Below are 16,583 nucleotides of genomic sequence, written 5' to 3'. Positions count from 1 at the left end.
CTAGTCTATAGTCTAGTCTCTAGTATAGTCTATAGTCTAGTCTATAGTCTAGTCTATAGTCTAGTCTATAGTCTAGTCTATAGTCTAGTCTATAGTCTAGTCTATAGTCTAGTCTATAGTCTAGTCTATAGTCTAGTCTATAGTCAGTCTATAGTCTAGTCTATAGTCTAGTCTATAGTCTAGTCTATAGTCTAGTCTATAGTCTAGTCTATAGTCTAGTCTATAGTCTAGTCTATAGTCTAGTCTATAGTCTAGTCTATAGTCTAGTCTATAGTCTAGTCTATAGTCTAGTCTATAGTCTAGTCTATAGTCTAGTCTATAGTCTAGTCTATAGTCTAGTCTATAGTCTAGTCTATAGTCTAGTCTATAGTCTAGTCTATAGTCTAGTCTATAGTCTAGTCTATAGTCTAGTCTATAGTCTAGTCTATAGTCTAGTCTATAGTCTAGTCTATAGTCTAGTCTATAGTCTAGTCTATAGTCTAGTCTATAGTCTAGTCTATAGTCTAGTCTATAGTCTAGTCTATAGTCTAGTCTATAGTCTAGTCTATAGTCTAGTCTATAGTCTAGTCTATAGTCTAGTCTATAGTCTAGTCTATAGTCTAGTCTATAGTCTAGTCTATGGTCTAGTCTATAGTCTAGTCTAGTCTATAGTCTAGTCTATAGTCTAGTCTATAGTCTAGTCTATAGTCTAGTCTATAGTCTAGTCTATAGTCTACTCTATAGTCTAGTCTATAGACTAGTCTATAATCTAGTCTATAGTCTAGTCTATAGTCTAGTCTATAGTCTAGTCTATAGTCTAGTCTATAGTCTAGTCTATAGTCTAGTCTATATTCTAGTCTATAGTCTAGGGTATAGTCTAGTCTATAGTCTAGTCTATAGTCTAGTCAATAGTTTAGTCTATAGTCCAGTCTATTATCTAGTCTATAGTCTAGTCTAGTCTAGTCTATATATTCTAGTCTATAGTCTAGTCTATAGTCTAGTCTATAGTCTAGTCTATAGTCTAGTCTATAGTCTAGTCTATAGTCTAGTCTATAGTCTAGTCTATAGTCTAGTCTATAGTCTATTCTATAGTCTAGTCTATAGTCTAGTCTATAGTCTAGTCTATAGTCTAGTCTATAGTCTAGTCTATAGTCTAGTCTATAGTCTAGTCTATAGTCTAGTCTATAGTCTAGTCTATAGTCTAGTCTATAGTCTAGTCTATAGTCTAGTCTATAGTCTAGTCTATAGTCTAGTCTATAGTCTAGTCTATAGTCTAGTCTATAGTCTAGTCTATAGTCTAGTCTATAGTCTAGTCTATAGTCTAGTCTATAGTCTAGTCTATAGTCTAGTCTATAGTCTAGTCTATAGTCTAGTCTATAGTCTAGTCTATAGTCTAGTCTATAGTCTAGTCTATAGTCTAGTCTATAGTCTAGTCTATAGTCTAGTCTATAGTCTAGTCTATAGTCTAGTCTATAGTCTAGTCTATAGTCTAGTCTATAGTCTAGTCTATAGTCTAGTCTATAGTCTAGTCTATAGTCTAGTCTAGTCAGTATAGTCTAGTCTATAGTCTAGTCTATAGTCTAGTCTATAGTCTAGTCTATAGTCTAGTCTATAGTCTAGTCTAGTCTAGTCTATAGTCTAGTCTATAGTCTAGTCTATAGTCTAGTCTATAGTCTAGTCTATAGTCTAGTCTATAGTCTAGTCTATAGTCTAGTCTATAGTCTAGTCTATAGTCTAGTCTATATTCTAGTCTATAGTCTAGTCTATAGTCTAGTCTATAGTCTAGTCTATAGTGTAGTCTATAGTCTAGTCTATAGTCTAGTCTATAGTCTAGTCTATAGTCTAGTCTATAGTCTAGTCTATAGTCTAGTCTATAGTCTAGTCTATAGTCTAGTCTATAGTCTAGTCTATAGTCTAGTCTATAGTCTAGTCTATAGTCTAGTCTATAGTCTAGTGCATAGTCTAGTCTATGGTCCAGTATAGTCTAGTCTATAGTCCAGTCCAGTCTATAGTCTAGTCTATAGTCTAGTCTATAATCTAGTCTATAGTCTAGTCTATAGTCTAGTCTATATTCTAGTCTATAGTCTAGTCTATAGTCTAGTCTATAGTCTAGTCTATAGTCTAGTCTATAGTCTAGTCTATAGTCTAGTCTATAGTCTAGTCTATAGTCTATTCTATAGTCTAGTCTATAGTCTAGTCTATAGTCTAGTCTATAGTCTAGTCTATAGTCTAGTCTATAGTCTAGTCTATAGTCTAGTCTATAGTCTAGTCTATAGTCTAGTCTATAGTCTAGTCTATAGTCTAGTCTATAGTCTAGTCTATAGTCTAGTCTATAGTCTAGTCTATAGTCTAGTCTATAGTCTAGTCTATAGTCTAGTCTATAGTCTATTCTATAGTCTAGTCTATAGTCTAGTCTATAGTCTAGTCTATAGTCTAGTCTATAGTCTAGTCTATAGTCTAGTCTATAGTCTAGTCTATAGTCTAGTCTATAGTCTAATTTATAGTCTAGTCTATAGTCTAGTTTTTAGTCTAGTCTATAGTCTAGTCTTTAGTCTAGTCTATAGTCTAGTCTATAGTCTAGTCTATAGTCTAGTCTATAGTCTAGTCTATAGTCTAGTCTATAGTCTAGTCTATAGTCTAGTCTATAGTCTAGTCTATAGTCTAGTCTATAGTCTAGTCTATAGTCTAGTCTATAGTCTAGTCTATAGTCTAGTCTATAGTCTAGTCTATAGTCTAGTCTATAGTCTAGTCTATAGTCTAGTCTATAGTCTAGTCTATAGTCTAGTCTATAGTCTAGTCTATAGTCTAGTCTATAGTCTAGTCTATAGTCTATTCTATAGTCTAGTCTATAGTCTAGTCTATAGTCTAGTCTATAGTCTAGTCTATAGTCTAGTCTATAGTCTAGTCTATAGTCTAGTCTATAGTCTAGTCTATAGTCTAGTCTATAGTCTAGTCTATAGTCTAGTCTATAGTCTAGTCTATAGTCTAGTCTATAGTCTAGTCTATAGTCTAGTCTATAGTCTAGTCTATAGTCTAGTCTATAGTCTAGTCTATAGTCTAGTCTATAGTCTAGTCTATAGTCTAGTCTATAGTCTAGTCTATAGTCTAGTCTATAGTCTAGTCTATAGTCTAGTCTATAGTCTAGTCTATAGTCTAGTCTATAGTCTAGTCTATAGTCTAGTCTATAGTCTAGTCTATAGTCTAGTCTATAGTCTAGTCTATAGTCTAGTCTATAGTCTAGTCTATAGTCTAGTCTATAGTCTAGTCTATAGTCTAGTCTATAGTCTAGTCTATAGTCTAGTCTATAGTCAAGTCTATAGTCTAGTCTATAGTCTAGTCTATATTCTAGTCTATAGTCTAGTCTATAGTCTAGTCTATAGTCTAGTCTATAGTCTAGTCTATAGTCTAGTCTATAGTCTAGTCTATATTCTAGTCTATATTCTAGTCTATAGTCTAGTCTATAGTCTAGTCTATAGTCTAGTGTATAGTCTAGTCTATAGTCTAGTCTATAGTCTAGTCTATAGTCTAGTCTAGTCTATAGTCTAGTCTATAGTCTAGTCTATAGTCTAGTCTATAGTCTAGTCTATAGTCTAGTCTATAGTCTAGTCTATAGTCTAGTCTATAGTCTAGTCTATAGTCTAGTCTATAGTCTAGTCTATAGTCTAGTCTATAGTCTAGTCTATAGTCTAGTCTATAGTCTAGTCTATAGTCTAGTCTATAGTCTAGTCTATAGTCTAGTCTATAGTCTAGTCTATAGTCTAGTCTATAGTCTAGTCTATAGTCTAGTCTATAGTCTAGTCTATAGTCTAGTCTATAGTCTAGTCTATAGTCTAGGTCTATAGTCTCGTCTATAGTCTAGTCTATAGTCTAGTCTATAGTCTAGTCTATTAGTCTAGTCTATAGTTCTAGTCTATAGTCTAGTCTATAGTCTAGTCTATAGTCTAGTCTTAGTCTAGTCTATAGTCTAGTCTATAGTCTATAGTCTAGTCTATAGTCTAGTCTATAGTCTAGTCTATAGTCTAGTCTATAGTCTAGTCTATAGTCTAGTCTATAGTCTAGTCTATAGTCTAGTCTATAGGTCTAGTCTATAGTCTAGTCTATAGTCTTAGTCTATAGTCTAGTCTATAGTCTAGTCTATAGTCTAGTCTATAGTTCTAGTCTATAGTCTAGTCTATAGTCTAGTCTATAGTCTAGTCTATAGGTCTAGTCTATAGTCTAGTCTATAGTCTAGTCTATAGTCTAGTCTATAGTCTAGTCTATAGTCTAGTCTATAGTCTAGTCTATAGTCTAGGTCTATAGGCTAAGTCTATAGTCTAGTCTATAGTCTAGTCTTAGTCTAGTCTATAGTCTAGTATAGTCTAGTCTATAGTATAATCTATAGTCTATTCTATAGTCAGGTCTATTGTCTAGTCTATAGTCTACTTTATAATCTAGTCTAAGTATAATCTATAGTCAATTCTATAGTCTAGTCTATAGTTTAGTATATATTCTAGTCTATATTCTAGTCTATAGTCTAGTCTACAGTCCAATCTACAGTCTGGTCTATATTCTAGTCTAGACTCTTGTCTATTTTATAGTCCATGATGTGCCAAACTTGTTGCAAATATTTTTTTTATAAAAATTATAAACCCGAAAATAGTAATAAATTTGATTTTTAATAACAACTTTTAAAAATTAAAATATTTTTCTACCGTAGCAAGTACTTTTTTTATAAAATTAAAAAAACTTTTTTTATGCAGTTTTTGTTCATCTATAATGGTTGCGTATCACTCTTTTCTACATATTTATTTCGATTATTAATTACTTTATTTCCCTGTGGTACAATTAGAGTGTTCTGTTTTTTTTTTTGCTTCAGTTGTGTTGTAAAACTAAAAATATTGGACATTAAAAAAAAATATATAAACAATAGAAGTTATCAGTTAAGTTATTTAGTACAACTGTACGTATGATTATTACGATGTTGATCATACGTACTGATTTGTATATGTTTTGGATTTTTTTTTTTTTATTTAAAAAATCTAATATTTTTGTAAACATAAGTGGAGTTTAATAAAAAAATTAAGTTTTGTTTAAAAAAATATATATTCTTCAATATATTCTTAAATGCCTAGTAAAAATATAAAATTTTTATGTTTATTTTATTTTTGAAATTTTTGTCACGAAAAGATGTAATTTTTGTTGAAAACTTTAATTATAATCGTTAGTGTCAACTCTTGGGAGATTTATTTTTATCGGATGACATTGTAACGTAGCAAAGGTTCGTATACGAGTCTATATTTTCCCAAATACCTTTTGAAATATTAATTTCATTTTATGGTTAAAGCGGTGTTTACAGAAGTTATCTGTAGTGCTAGTCTCAATATTGTCCAACAACTTAACTTTCAATTACTTAATAGCAAGAGGTTTAATATATTAATTAAAATTGTATAAGTTTTGTAATTGACCGCATATTGCCAGACACATTTTTACAGTGGGGCACAAAAAAAGGGTGATAACATATTACAAACTATCATAACAAATATAAATAATTAATTATTTTGAAAAATGTTAATAGTTATAACGGATTTAAAGATAGTTTTTTAACAATACCCTGAATAAGAAATTTGTTAAAAAGTTTTGCTAGACACAGTGTACAACTGTTTGTAATAAAGTAGTAAGCAACAGACAAAACAGCGATTATTTCTATCAACACGTATCAATATAAAAAAATAAATATCTAAGGGCTAATAACTAATACAATTCAGGCGCCAATAGGTGGTTTTCATTTGGTAAATATAAGTGATTATAAAAACAAGTGTTGCGAAACACATTCGCATAAATACTAATGTCGATACTTCAACATACTTAGCCAACCTGCTGGATTGAATTTTTCAATAAACTTATTTATTTATAAGTTTATTAAATATGTATCTACGGAGAATAAAACTAAAATAAGCAAAATAAGAAATAAAAAAGGAAAATTTATTAATATTGTATTATCAACACCAACGCACTTGTAGCATTGTTAAAACATAATGGAAACGTATAGAATTAAAGCTAACAATCTCCACATTTATATTAAAATTTTTGAAAGTGTCTTCCCTTCAATCCTAAGGCTTTGATAAACCCTCTTTGATAAACTAAAATTTAATTTGTTATTTTCTAAAAGTTAAGCTCAGCAAAATAATAGAGATAGCTTACTTGGCTTCTATATCTTTAAACTACAAGCAACAACTTTCCACCAAAGTACTGCAAAAGTCTTAACTTTCTTTTTCTTAAAGTTATAATAACATAACATAACTATGACTTAGTTTAGTTTTTCTAGGCAAAACTTAAAACTAAACTAAACAAATTCTTTACAAATAAAAGTTTCATTTCTCTGCATGGTTGCAGGCAATGATAACATGGCATTATTATCAAAGCTCTTTAAGCCATTTTTTGTAAAGGCAAAATAATAGAAAATATGCATTTCTAAATTATATTCTTTGTTATATTTCTTGCCTTCTATTTACTTCTAACAAAGAAAAAAATAATATTTGCAACGTAAATTCTATTAATGAAGCAAAATATTTTGTTTGTGTCCAATTATCCTAGATAAACAGCCTTAAAATATGCACAATTTAAAATGTAAAACTACTACGCAGTTTAAAAATGACATTTCATAAATTAAATTTAATACTTGAAGCAAAAAGTTGCTTAAGAAAATTTGTCTAGTATAATTTTTTTGTTATTTTAAAAGTTTTAAGTTAAGATGGAGTTTAATTCCGAAAATTACATTCCCGGTGTGTTTATGATTATTTTAATATTTTAGAAAAAAAGAAAAAATCAACGTCAGCAAAGATTTAAAATATCGCTAGGCTTTTCCAAATGAAAACAAGTAAGAATATATAGGCGGGTATGACCGACCATATGTTACCCTACACAGTATGTTACAAATTTTGATTATTTTTTTTTTAATAATATAGTATTTAATATAATTTTTACCTTAATTTAGAAATATTTTAACAACTTGTTGACAAAAAAGGGATTTTCTAAAAGAGGGGTTATAAGGGGCCAGGGGGTTAATATGGTCCTATCCTTATAAATTTTGGTAGAGGGACTTACTCCAACATCAGTTATATACTTATGCAGAATATCATCACAATATTAGTGTTTATCAGTGAATTTTGACCACCAAGTCATTTTATGAAGGGGACTTTGTTTGGGGGATAGGGTCTAATGTGGACCGACCATTACGAAAGCAGTATCATTAAGACTTATATAAAACTAAATTTTGGAGATTTTTGAAGTGATGCAGCAACATTTAACTTATTTATGAGTACAAACGCCCTATATAGACTAAACTATAGACTATACTATAGACTAGACAAGACTAGGCTAGACTAGACTAGACCAGACTAGACTAGACTAGACTTGACTAGACTAGACTAGACTAGACTAGACTAGACTAGACTAGACTAGACTAGACTAGACTAGACTAGACTAGACTAGACTAGACTAGACTAAACTAGACTAGACTAGACTATAGACTATACTATAGACTAGACTATAGACTAGACTATAGACTAGGCTATAGACTAGACTATAGACTAGACTATAAACTAGACTATAGACTATACTATAGACTATACTATAGACTATACTATAGACTAGACTATAGACTAGACTATAGACTAGACTATAGACTAGACTATAGACTAGACTATAGACTAGACTATAGACCTAGACTATAGACTAGACTATAGACTAGACTATAGACTAGACTATAGGCTAGACTAATAGACTAGACTATAGGCTAGACTATAGACTAGACTATAGACTAGACTATAGACTAGACTATAGACTAGACTATAGACTAGACTATAGACTAGACTATAGACTAGACTATAGACTAGACTATAGACTAGACTATAGACTAGACTATAGACTAGACTATAGACTAGACTATAGACTAGACTATAGACTAGACTATAGACTAGACTATAGACTAGACTATAGACTAGACTATAGACTAGACTATAGACTAGACTATAGACTAGACTATAGACTAGACTATAGACTAGACTATAGACTAGACTATAGACTAGACTATAGACTAGACTATAGACTAGACTATAGACTAGACTATAGACTAGACTATAGACTAGACTATAGACTAGACTATAGACTAGACTATAGACTAGACTATAGACTAGACTATAGACTAGACTATAGACTAGACTATAGACTAGACTATAGACTAGACTATAGACTAGACTATAGACTAGACTATAGACTAGACTATAGACTAGACTATAGACTAGACTATAGACCAGACTATAGACTAGACTATAGACTAGACTATAGACTAGACTATAGACTAGACTATAGACTAGACTATAGACTAGACTATAGACTAGACTATAGACTAGACTATAGACTAGACTATAGACTAGACTATAGACTAGACTATAGACTAGACTATAGACTAGACTATAGACTAGACTATAGACTAGACTATAGACTAGACTATAGACTAGACTATAGACTAGACTATAGACTAGACTATAGACTAGACTATAGACTAGACTATAGACTAGACTATAGACTAGACTATAGACTAGACTATAGACTAGACTATAGACTAGACTATAGACTAGACTATAGACTAGACTATAGACTTGACTATAGACTAGACTATAGACTAGACTATAGACTAGACTATAGACTAGACTATAGACTAGACTATAGACTAGACTATAGAGTAGACTAGACTGTAGACTAGACTATAGACTAGACTATAGACTAGACTATAGACTATACTATAGACTAGACTATAGACTAGAGTATAGACTAGACTATAGACTAGAGTATAGACTAGACTATAGACTAGACTATAGACTATAGACTAGACTATAGACTAGACTATAGACTAGACTATAGACTAGACTATAGACTAGACTATAGACTAGACTATAGACTAGACTATAGACTAGACTATAGACTAGACTATAGACTAGACTATAGACTAGACTATAGATTAGACTATAGACTAGACTATAGACTAGACTATAGACTAGACTATAGATTAGACTATAGACTAGACTATAGACTAGACTATAGACTAGACTATAGACTAGACTATAGACTAGACTATAGATTAGACTATAGACTAGACTATAGACTAGACTATAGACTAGACTATAGACTAGACCATAGACTAGACTATAGACTAGACCATAGACTAGACTATAGACTAGACTAAAGACTATACTATACAGTAGACTATGGACTAGTTAATAGACAACACTATAGACAAGACTAGAGACTAAACTAAAGACTAGACTATGGACTGTATTGTAGACTAAAATGTAGAATAGATTTGATATTAGAATATAGATTAGACTATGGACTAGAGCATAAGCAAGACTAGACTTTGAAATACAGACTAGACTGTAGTCAATAAACAATACTAAATTTATTTTTTTTTAACAAATTTATTTTTGCGTCTTATGTAATGAATTGTTGTACCGTTCACACATCAATAACATTTTCCCAGACATCTTATCACACTTTTGCATTCCCTATTTCCTTTAAACTTCCGCTGTGGTTATTAGCATTTTACCTTTTATTGAATCATTGCCACAAATATCCATTATTACATGCAAATATTTAATGAATATGTAACAATATTTAACAAAATTTTCCATTGTTTTTAACAATAAACCAATAAGAATGAGTCAGTAAGTAGTCTTGTTTAATTTAGTCTAACGCATAACATAGCGTATGATAAATTTGCAAATTCATCATAACAAGTATACGCATTATTATACTGCCAGAAAATTATTGTTTACTTAGGCATATGATTAATAGTATGAATTTTAGACAAAGAAAGTAAATAAAATTCAGACACAAACAGAGACAATATGACATAAATATTTAAGTGCTTATTAAATGAAAGAGACATTTTATCAAATTTGCTATTAAATATTTATATTCAAGGACATCTGTTTGTAAATAAACTAAGCAGCACGTGTTGTGCCTGTTTAGACATTACAAGTTGTGATAAAAACTTATATGAATACATGTTTAAGTAAACTTTTAACATAATGAATAAGTATTTTAAATATTAAATAATAGAAAAAAGTGCCTGCATTTAACCATTTAACTTTGTTAAATCATTTGCAAAAGTACTGCAATGTTTGCTTAATTTCGCCTACAATAAATATCTTTTGTTTTTTGAACTAAAAGCCAAGGTCTTCTAACACGTATGGTGTAAATCCTGACATCCCAAGAGTCGCTTTAACATTCTGACATTTTGTAATACATTTCTGATGTCATTTGCTTTGTATAGTTTCGCTCTTATATGTGACGCTTAATGATAATGGAAATTTATTATCAGACACATATACAGCTATGAATAACAAAGACACGCATCTTCTATAATCATTATCCTGACATTTACAACTTTTATTCAGAAAGCCAACAACATTGTCTTGTGTCCAAGTTGTTTGTTTGCTCGCTTGTTTGTTTGTCAGCCATATGTTGGCAATATGTTTTAATTTATACAACTGTTCTAGTTTTAACTGCTTTTGCTTCAGTACTTGCCTTGTTAAGAAGAATTAAACAAAAAAAAAAAGTACAACAATTAATATTTAAATTAAAGTCTTGTAGCTAAATGTTAAAAAGTTATAATTAAAATCAGCTAAGCAGTCTTTGGCCATTAAACACTCCTTTGTCTCGATGTTTTTTTTTTTTTTTTTCTTTCTCTATCATTAAAAATTGTGTAATTTTGTAATTTGTATGTATGCAAAAACAAATTTAATTAAATTAAGTATTAAAATGTAGTGCTACTTATTTATTTTGTTAAAGTTTCAACAAAGGAGTGAGACTTTTTACTTCTTCAAATACTAAGAGATGAACTTTAATTGTAATGCTCCAAATGGTGTGACCTTAACAATTGTATTTCATAGAAAATGTTAACAAAATGTCACGAAACACTTCAACTGATTTGGAAAAAAATTGAAAACAAGGAAAATTTGAACATAAACGATCATATAAAGACCTTAAGTTTTCTATGGAAATCTCTAGAAGGGCTATGGAAAGCATAATATCGACCGATAGCATAAATTGTCTAAAGAAAAGTTAACGTCGCTATAGAAAATCTATAGCATAGTAAAGCCATCAATGGTATAAAAATATTTCTTTTGGATAAGTATCGATCATAAATAAGTTTCCATTGAAAATCAAATGGATCATTTGTATCGATACTTTTTCAATAAAATCTTAAAAATACTATCAGCTAAAGCTTAGTTTGCACAACACATGTGCATGTTAAATCCCTATAAACATCGTTTCCTCACAAATGGCTTTATAATATTAAATTAATAACCAAGTTCTTACGACACTCTATTGATTTGGCTTATAAAAATATATTCCATATTATTCATTGTTTTCTTTTTACTCACAACCACTTTCTCTTTTATAACTTATGATACTAGAAACCCACTTTACAATAGAATACAAATCTTTTGTTATAATATAAGCTTTTCTAGAAATATAAATATTTTATATAAATATTTATATTTATTCTATATAAATTTTTTAAACTTGTTGTTAAACACAACACATACAAATGCACATAAATATGCAAGATTTTTGGTATGTATATATGTCATATCCTTGGAACCCAATTCATATTTTGTTTTGCAAACTTTTGCTTACTTATTAAACGATTAGCACTTTAAGTTTATGCATAGTTATTTGTTATAACCAAGTATTAACATTAAAGTTCTAAACTTGTTTTAAATAATTACTTAATATTAAGTGCAAATATTGTGCTGCTCTACATTTTGGATAAATTTTAAGTTTCTCAAGCTTTTAGGGAAACACTCTAAAGACCGTTAATTAAAGTTTTCAAACTAAGAACAACTTTCTATGAAAATATCATCACTCAACGATCAATTTTTCTATAGAAAAGTTCATCACTAAATGAACAACTTTTCTATAGAAAAGTTCATCACTCAATGAACAACTTTCCTACAGAAAACTTTATCACTCAATGAACAACTTTTCTATAGAAAAGTTCATCACTCAATGAACAAATTTTCTATAGAAAAGTTCATTACTCAATGAACAACTTTTCTATAGAAAAGTTCATCACTCAATGAACAACTTATCTATAGAAAAGTTCTTCACTAAATAAACAACTTTTCTATAGAAAAGTTCTTCAATGAACGAACAACTTTTCTATAGAAAATTTCTTCACTGAATGAACAACCTTTTTATAGAAATGTTCCTCACTGAATGAACAACTTTTCTATAGAAAAGTTCATTATTGAATGAACAACTTTTTTATAGAAAAGTTCATCACTCAATGAACAACTTTTCTATAGAAAAGTTCATCAGACAATGAGCAACTTTTCTGTACAAAAGTTCATCACCCAATGAACAACTTTTCTATAGAAAAGATCATCACCAAATGAACAATTTTTCTATAGAAAAGATCATCACTCAATGAACAACTTTTCTATAAAAAAGTTCTTCACTAAATGAACAACTTTTCTATAAAAAAGTTCTTCACTAAATGAACAACTTTTCTATAAAAAAGTTCTTCACTAAATGAACAGCTTTTCTATAGAAAAGTTCTTCACTAAATGAACAACTTTTCTATAGAAAAGTTCTTCACTAAATGAACAACTTTTCTATAGAAAAGTTCTTCACTAAATGAACAACTTTTCTATAGAAAAGTTCTTCACTAAATGAACAACTTTTCTATAGAAAAGTTCTTCACTAAATGAACAACTTTTCTATAGAAAAGTTCTCACAATGAACAACTTTTCTATAGAACAGTTCTTCACTAAATAAACAACTTTTCTATAGAAAAGTTCTTCACTAAATGAACAACTTTTCTATAGAAAAGTTCTTCACTAAATGAACAACTTTTCTATAGAAAAGTTCTTCACTAAATGAACAACTTTTCTATAGAAAAGTTCTTCACTAAATGAACAACTTTTCTATAGAAAAGTTCTTCACTAAATGAACAACTTTTCCATAGAAAAGTTCTTCACTAAATGAACAGCTTTTGTATAGAAAAGTTCTTCACTAAATGAACAGCTTTTGTATAGAAAAGTTCTTCACTAAATGAACAAATTTTCTATAGAAAAGTTCTTCACTAAATGAACAAATTTTCTATAGAAAAGTTCTTCACTAAATGAACAACTTTTCTATAGAAAAGTTCTTCAGTAAATGAACAACTTTTCTATAGAAAAGTTCTTCACTAAATGAACAACTTTTCTATAGAAAAGTTCTTCACTAAATGAACAACTTTTCTATAGAAAAGTTCTTCAGTAAATGAACAACTTTTCTATAGAAAAGTTCTTCACTAAATGAACAACTTTTCTATAGAAAAGTTCTTCACTAAATGAACAACTTTTCTATAGAAAAGTTCTTCACTGTATGAACAATTTTTCTATGAAAAAGTTCTTCTCTGTATGAACAACTTTTCTATGGAAAAGTTCTTCACTGTATGAACAACTTTTCTATGGAAAAGTTCTTCACTGTATGAACAACTTTTCTATGGAAAAGTTCTTCACTGTATGAACAGCTTTCTATGGAAAAGTTCTTCACTGTATGAACAACTTATCTATGGAAAAGTTCTTCACTGTATGAACAACTTTTCTATGAAAAAGTTCTTCACTGTATGAACAACTTTTCTATGGAAAACTTCTTCACTGTATAAACAACTTTTCTATAGAAAAGTTCGTTCACTGTATAAACAGCTTTTCCATAGAAATGTTCGTTCACTGTATAAACAACTTTTCTATAGAAAACTTCTTAAACTTTGCTATAGAAAAGTTCTTCACTGTATAAACCACTTTTTTTAGACAAGTTTTCATTGTGTGAACAACTTTTCTATAGAAAAGTTTTTCATTGTATGAACAACATTTCTATAGAAAAGTTTTTCATTGTATGAACAACATTTCTATAGAAAAGTTTTTCATTGTATGAACAACTTTTCTATAGAAAAGTTCCTTCACTGTATGAACAACTTTTCTATAGAATCTATACAAAAGATCCTTCACTGTATGAACAACTTTTCTATAGGAAAATTCTTCACTGTATGAACAACTTTTCTATAGAATCTATACAAAAGATCCTTCACTGTATGAACAACTTTTCTATAGAAAAATTTCTTCACTGTATGAACAACTTTTCTAGGGAAAAGCTCATCACTGTATTAACAACATTTCAACAGAAAATTTAATCCAATTTGATCAGCATTTCTTTAGAAAATTCATCATAATGTAAACAATTATTTTAAGGAAAAGTTAATAAACTTTGCTTAAAACTTTTAGAAATTTCATCTACAAAATTCCTAAAATTCCATTTTTGTTGAGAGCATTCGATGAAAATTGGGGCTTCCCACATTCCTTATAATTTGTAACCTTGCCACACTTTATATAATTTAATAAAAAAAAAAACAAATATGAACTAATACAAATATTTCAGTTATAAAGGTTAAAATAACAAATCAAGGATAACAAATACATATGTATGTTCGTATAACTATAGCAATGACAACCAGAAATCATAATAAAAAAAATAAACAAACAAAATGCTCACCTGTTGAAGTTGAAGGTAAATTTTCTGACATTGTTGGATTTGTTTAATTTTACAGTTATGGTGAAACGTTAATAAACTAACACAAATAAACAAATTATAATGTTAGTATTTGTTTACTAGTTAGTTTCCTTAGTTTTTTTTTCTCCGTTGCTCCTTTTAACACTAACAATTATGACAGCAGCAGCTGAGGGTGGCAGTAGTTGTTTTTGTGGGGTTAATAGGCTTTTGTTGGTTTTTTTTTTTGAATGGTTATTTGCAAGAACTCAACGTAATAATGACGTTATGAGTGATAATGATGACACATCAATGTTTGAGGGGGGAAACAAAATAAACAAAAATCTAAAAACCGGATATAAGGGATGTGTTAAAGAGGGGTATGTGTGTATTGCTGATAGTATTTGTTATAGTAGAAGTTTGTTAATGCTGACGTAGCCACGAAAAAGGAGAACAAAAAACTGCAGACTTTTGTTGTTTTTTGTATATTGTTGTTGCTTGGTTATTAAATCAGCTCTAGTAGAGAAGTAATTGTAGGAAAATAGTTTTAAACGTTAGTTGTTTGGAATTCTTTCAAACAAAACTGAGTGTAACTACTTTCTGTATTGTGAGTGTCTTTGTGTGTGTGTGTGTGAGTTAGATTAAAAATTCTCCCAATTTATTTGAGCAATTGTGTGTAGAGAATTCATGTTTTAAGCACACATATTCCGTTATTTTCAAATAGTTGCCAAAACTTTTTCTGCAGTACAGAGAGGCTTTTTTTATATGTATGAGTGAGTATTTCCGTTTGTGTGATTTCCTTTCTCTTTGCTTGATATCTTTTAGTATTGAGTATTATGATGACGTCATAGTTTGGTTGTTTGAAGACAGTTTTTTATTTTGTTTTTGTTTTTTAGATTGTTGTTGCTTTTTATTGTTTACAATTTGAGCAAGTATTTCAGTTATTTCCTTCGTTTTTTTTTTTAATTGCCAAAAAGGAAGGAGGTTTAGGAAGTGCTTTGTTATAGTTCTTTTATATCCTTATTTATGCGTTTTACTATTGCAGGCTGTTTTTTTTTCTATCATTGGTTGGCTGGTTTTTAATTTAATCAAATGCTTATTTTTTCCAAATCATAGTGCCTAACTCAGACTTTTGTTTATTTGGGTTTTAGTAAGTATGTGGGAATATTTAACTTAACTCCCCCAAATTAAGTGGGTGTGACTAGTCTCTGCTAGTTAACAAAAAAAAAATTATTTTTTCATTTTGCATAAATACAAAAACTGTAAAAAATTTTCCTCCTAAAATGTTTAATAAAAATCCTTTATATGTACGCCTGGCATGTCTAGCCATCACGCAATTTCGCATTTAAATTCCAACAAATTTTTAGTTTCTTTTCACGGTTTTTGTTGAAACTCAACATATTGCGATTTAATTTATTCCTTTTCAAAATACTCGTATTTATAAATAAATTTATATTGTTTTTGTGCAGTTAATATGAAATTTTATTAACTCATTTTATATTCATATACAAAAACAAAAACTTTTTAGCTTAATTTTCCACTTTTGCTTGTGCTTTTATTGCTCGTTTTAGTTTTATTGTTGCGGAACGCTTTCTCTTTTCCCTATTTTGTTTGGTCAATTGAACACTTGTTGTTGATTTGTGATAGAAGGCTAATATATGTCTGTAATAAAGAGAAAATGAAAAGGTATTAAATTATTTAGTAAAATTTTTTGCTTAAATACATATATAATTATAATAAAATTATGAAAAATAATTTTAAAACTTAAATTTTAATTAGTTCTTCTACGCCATAAATTTATATCATTTTCTAAATGTCATATGGGTATCAATCATTATGTTTTGGTCATAAAAATTTTAGGTTTTTATTTAAAATTTTTATTACAAGCCTCCTAAAACTTTAATTTAAATTCTCTTTAAAACTTCGCACACAAGTGTTTCCATTGGCATTTCAATTTCATTATAACCGCAGAGAATTTTTCATAAAAATCCTTGCGGCTTTTAATAGTGCATGAAATACAACTTTTA

The 16,583-nt window shown here is 29.3% G+C and overlaps 1 protein-coding gene across 6 annotated transcripts in view; it reads right to left on the bottom strand.

Moving 5' to 3' along the window:
- Nucleotides 1–16,583, bottom strand: part of LOC119606473 (multiple C2 and transmembrane domain-containing protein) — a 71,145-nt gene that overhangs the window by 41,877 nt on the left and 12,685 nt on the right. For all 6 annotated transcript variants that reach the window (XM_037959990.1, XM_037959988.1, XM_037959994.1 and 3 more), the window contains exon 2: nt 14,563–16,218. In XM_037959990.1, the coding sequence (XP_037815918.1) occupies nt 14,563–14,593 (31 nt within the window). In that variant the 5' untranslated portion in view covers nt 14,594–16,218. The remainder of the gene's footprint in view (nt 1–14,562; nt 16,219–16,583) is intronic.

Source organism: Lucilia sericata, unplaced genomic scaffold (assembly GCF_015586225.1).
Source record: "Lucilia sericata isolate MDLA Ls3-8-SP2 unplaced genomic scaffold, ASM1558622v1 Contig000589F_arrow, whole genome shotgun sequence".
In the NCBI taxonomy this organism is placed as follows: domain Eukaryota; kingdom Metazoa; phylum Arthropoda; class Insecta; order Diptera; family Calliphoridae; genus Lucilia; species Lucilia sericata.
Note: the sequence above shows the minus strand (reverse complement) of the source record. Positions and strands in the feature narration are given on the sequence as shown.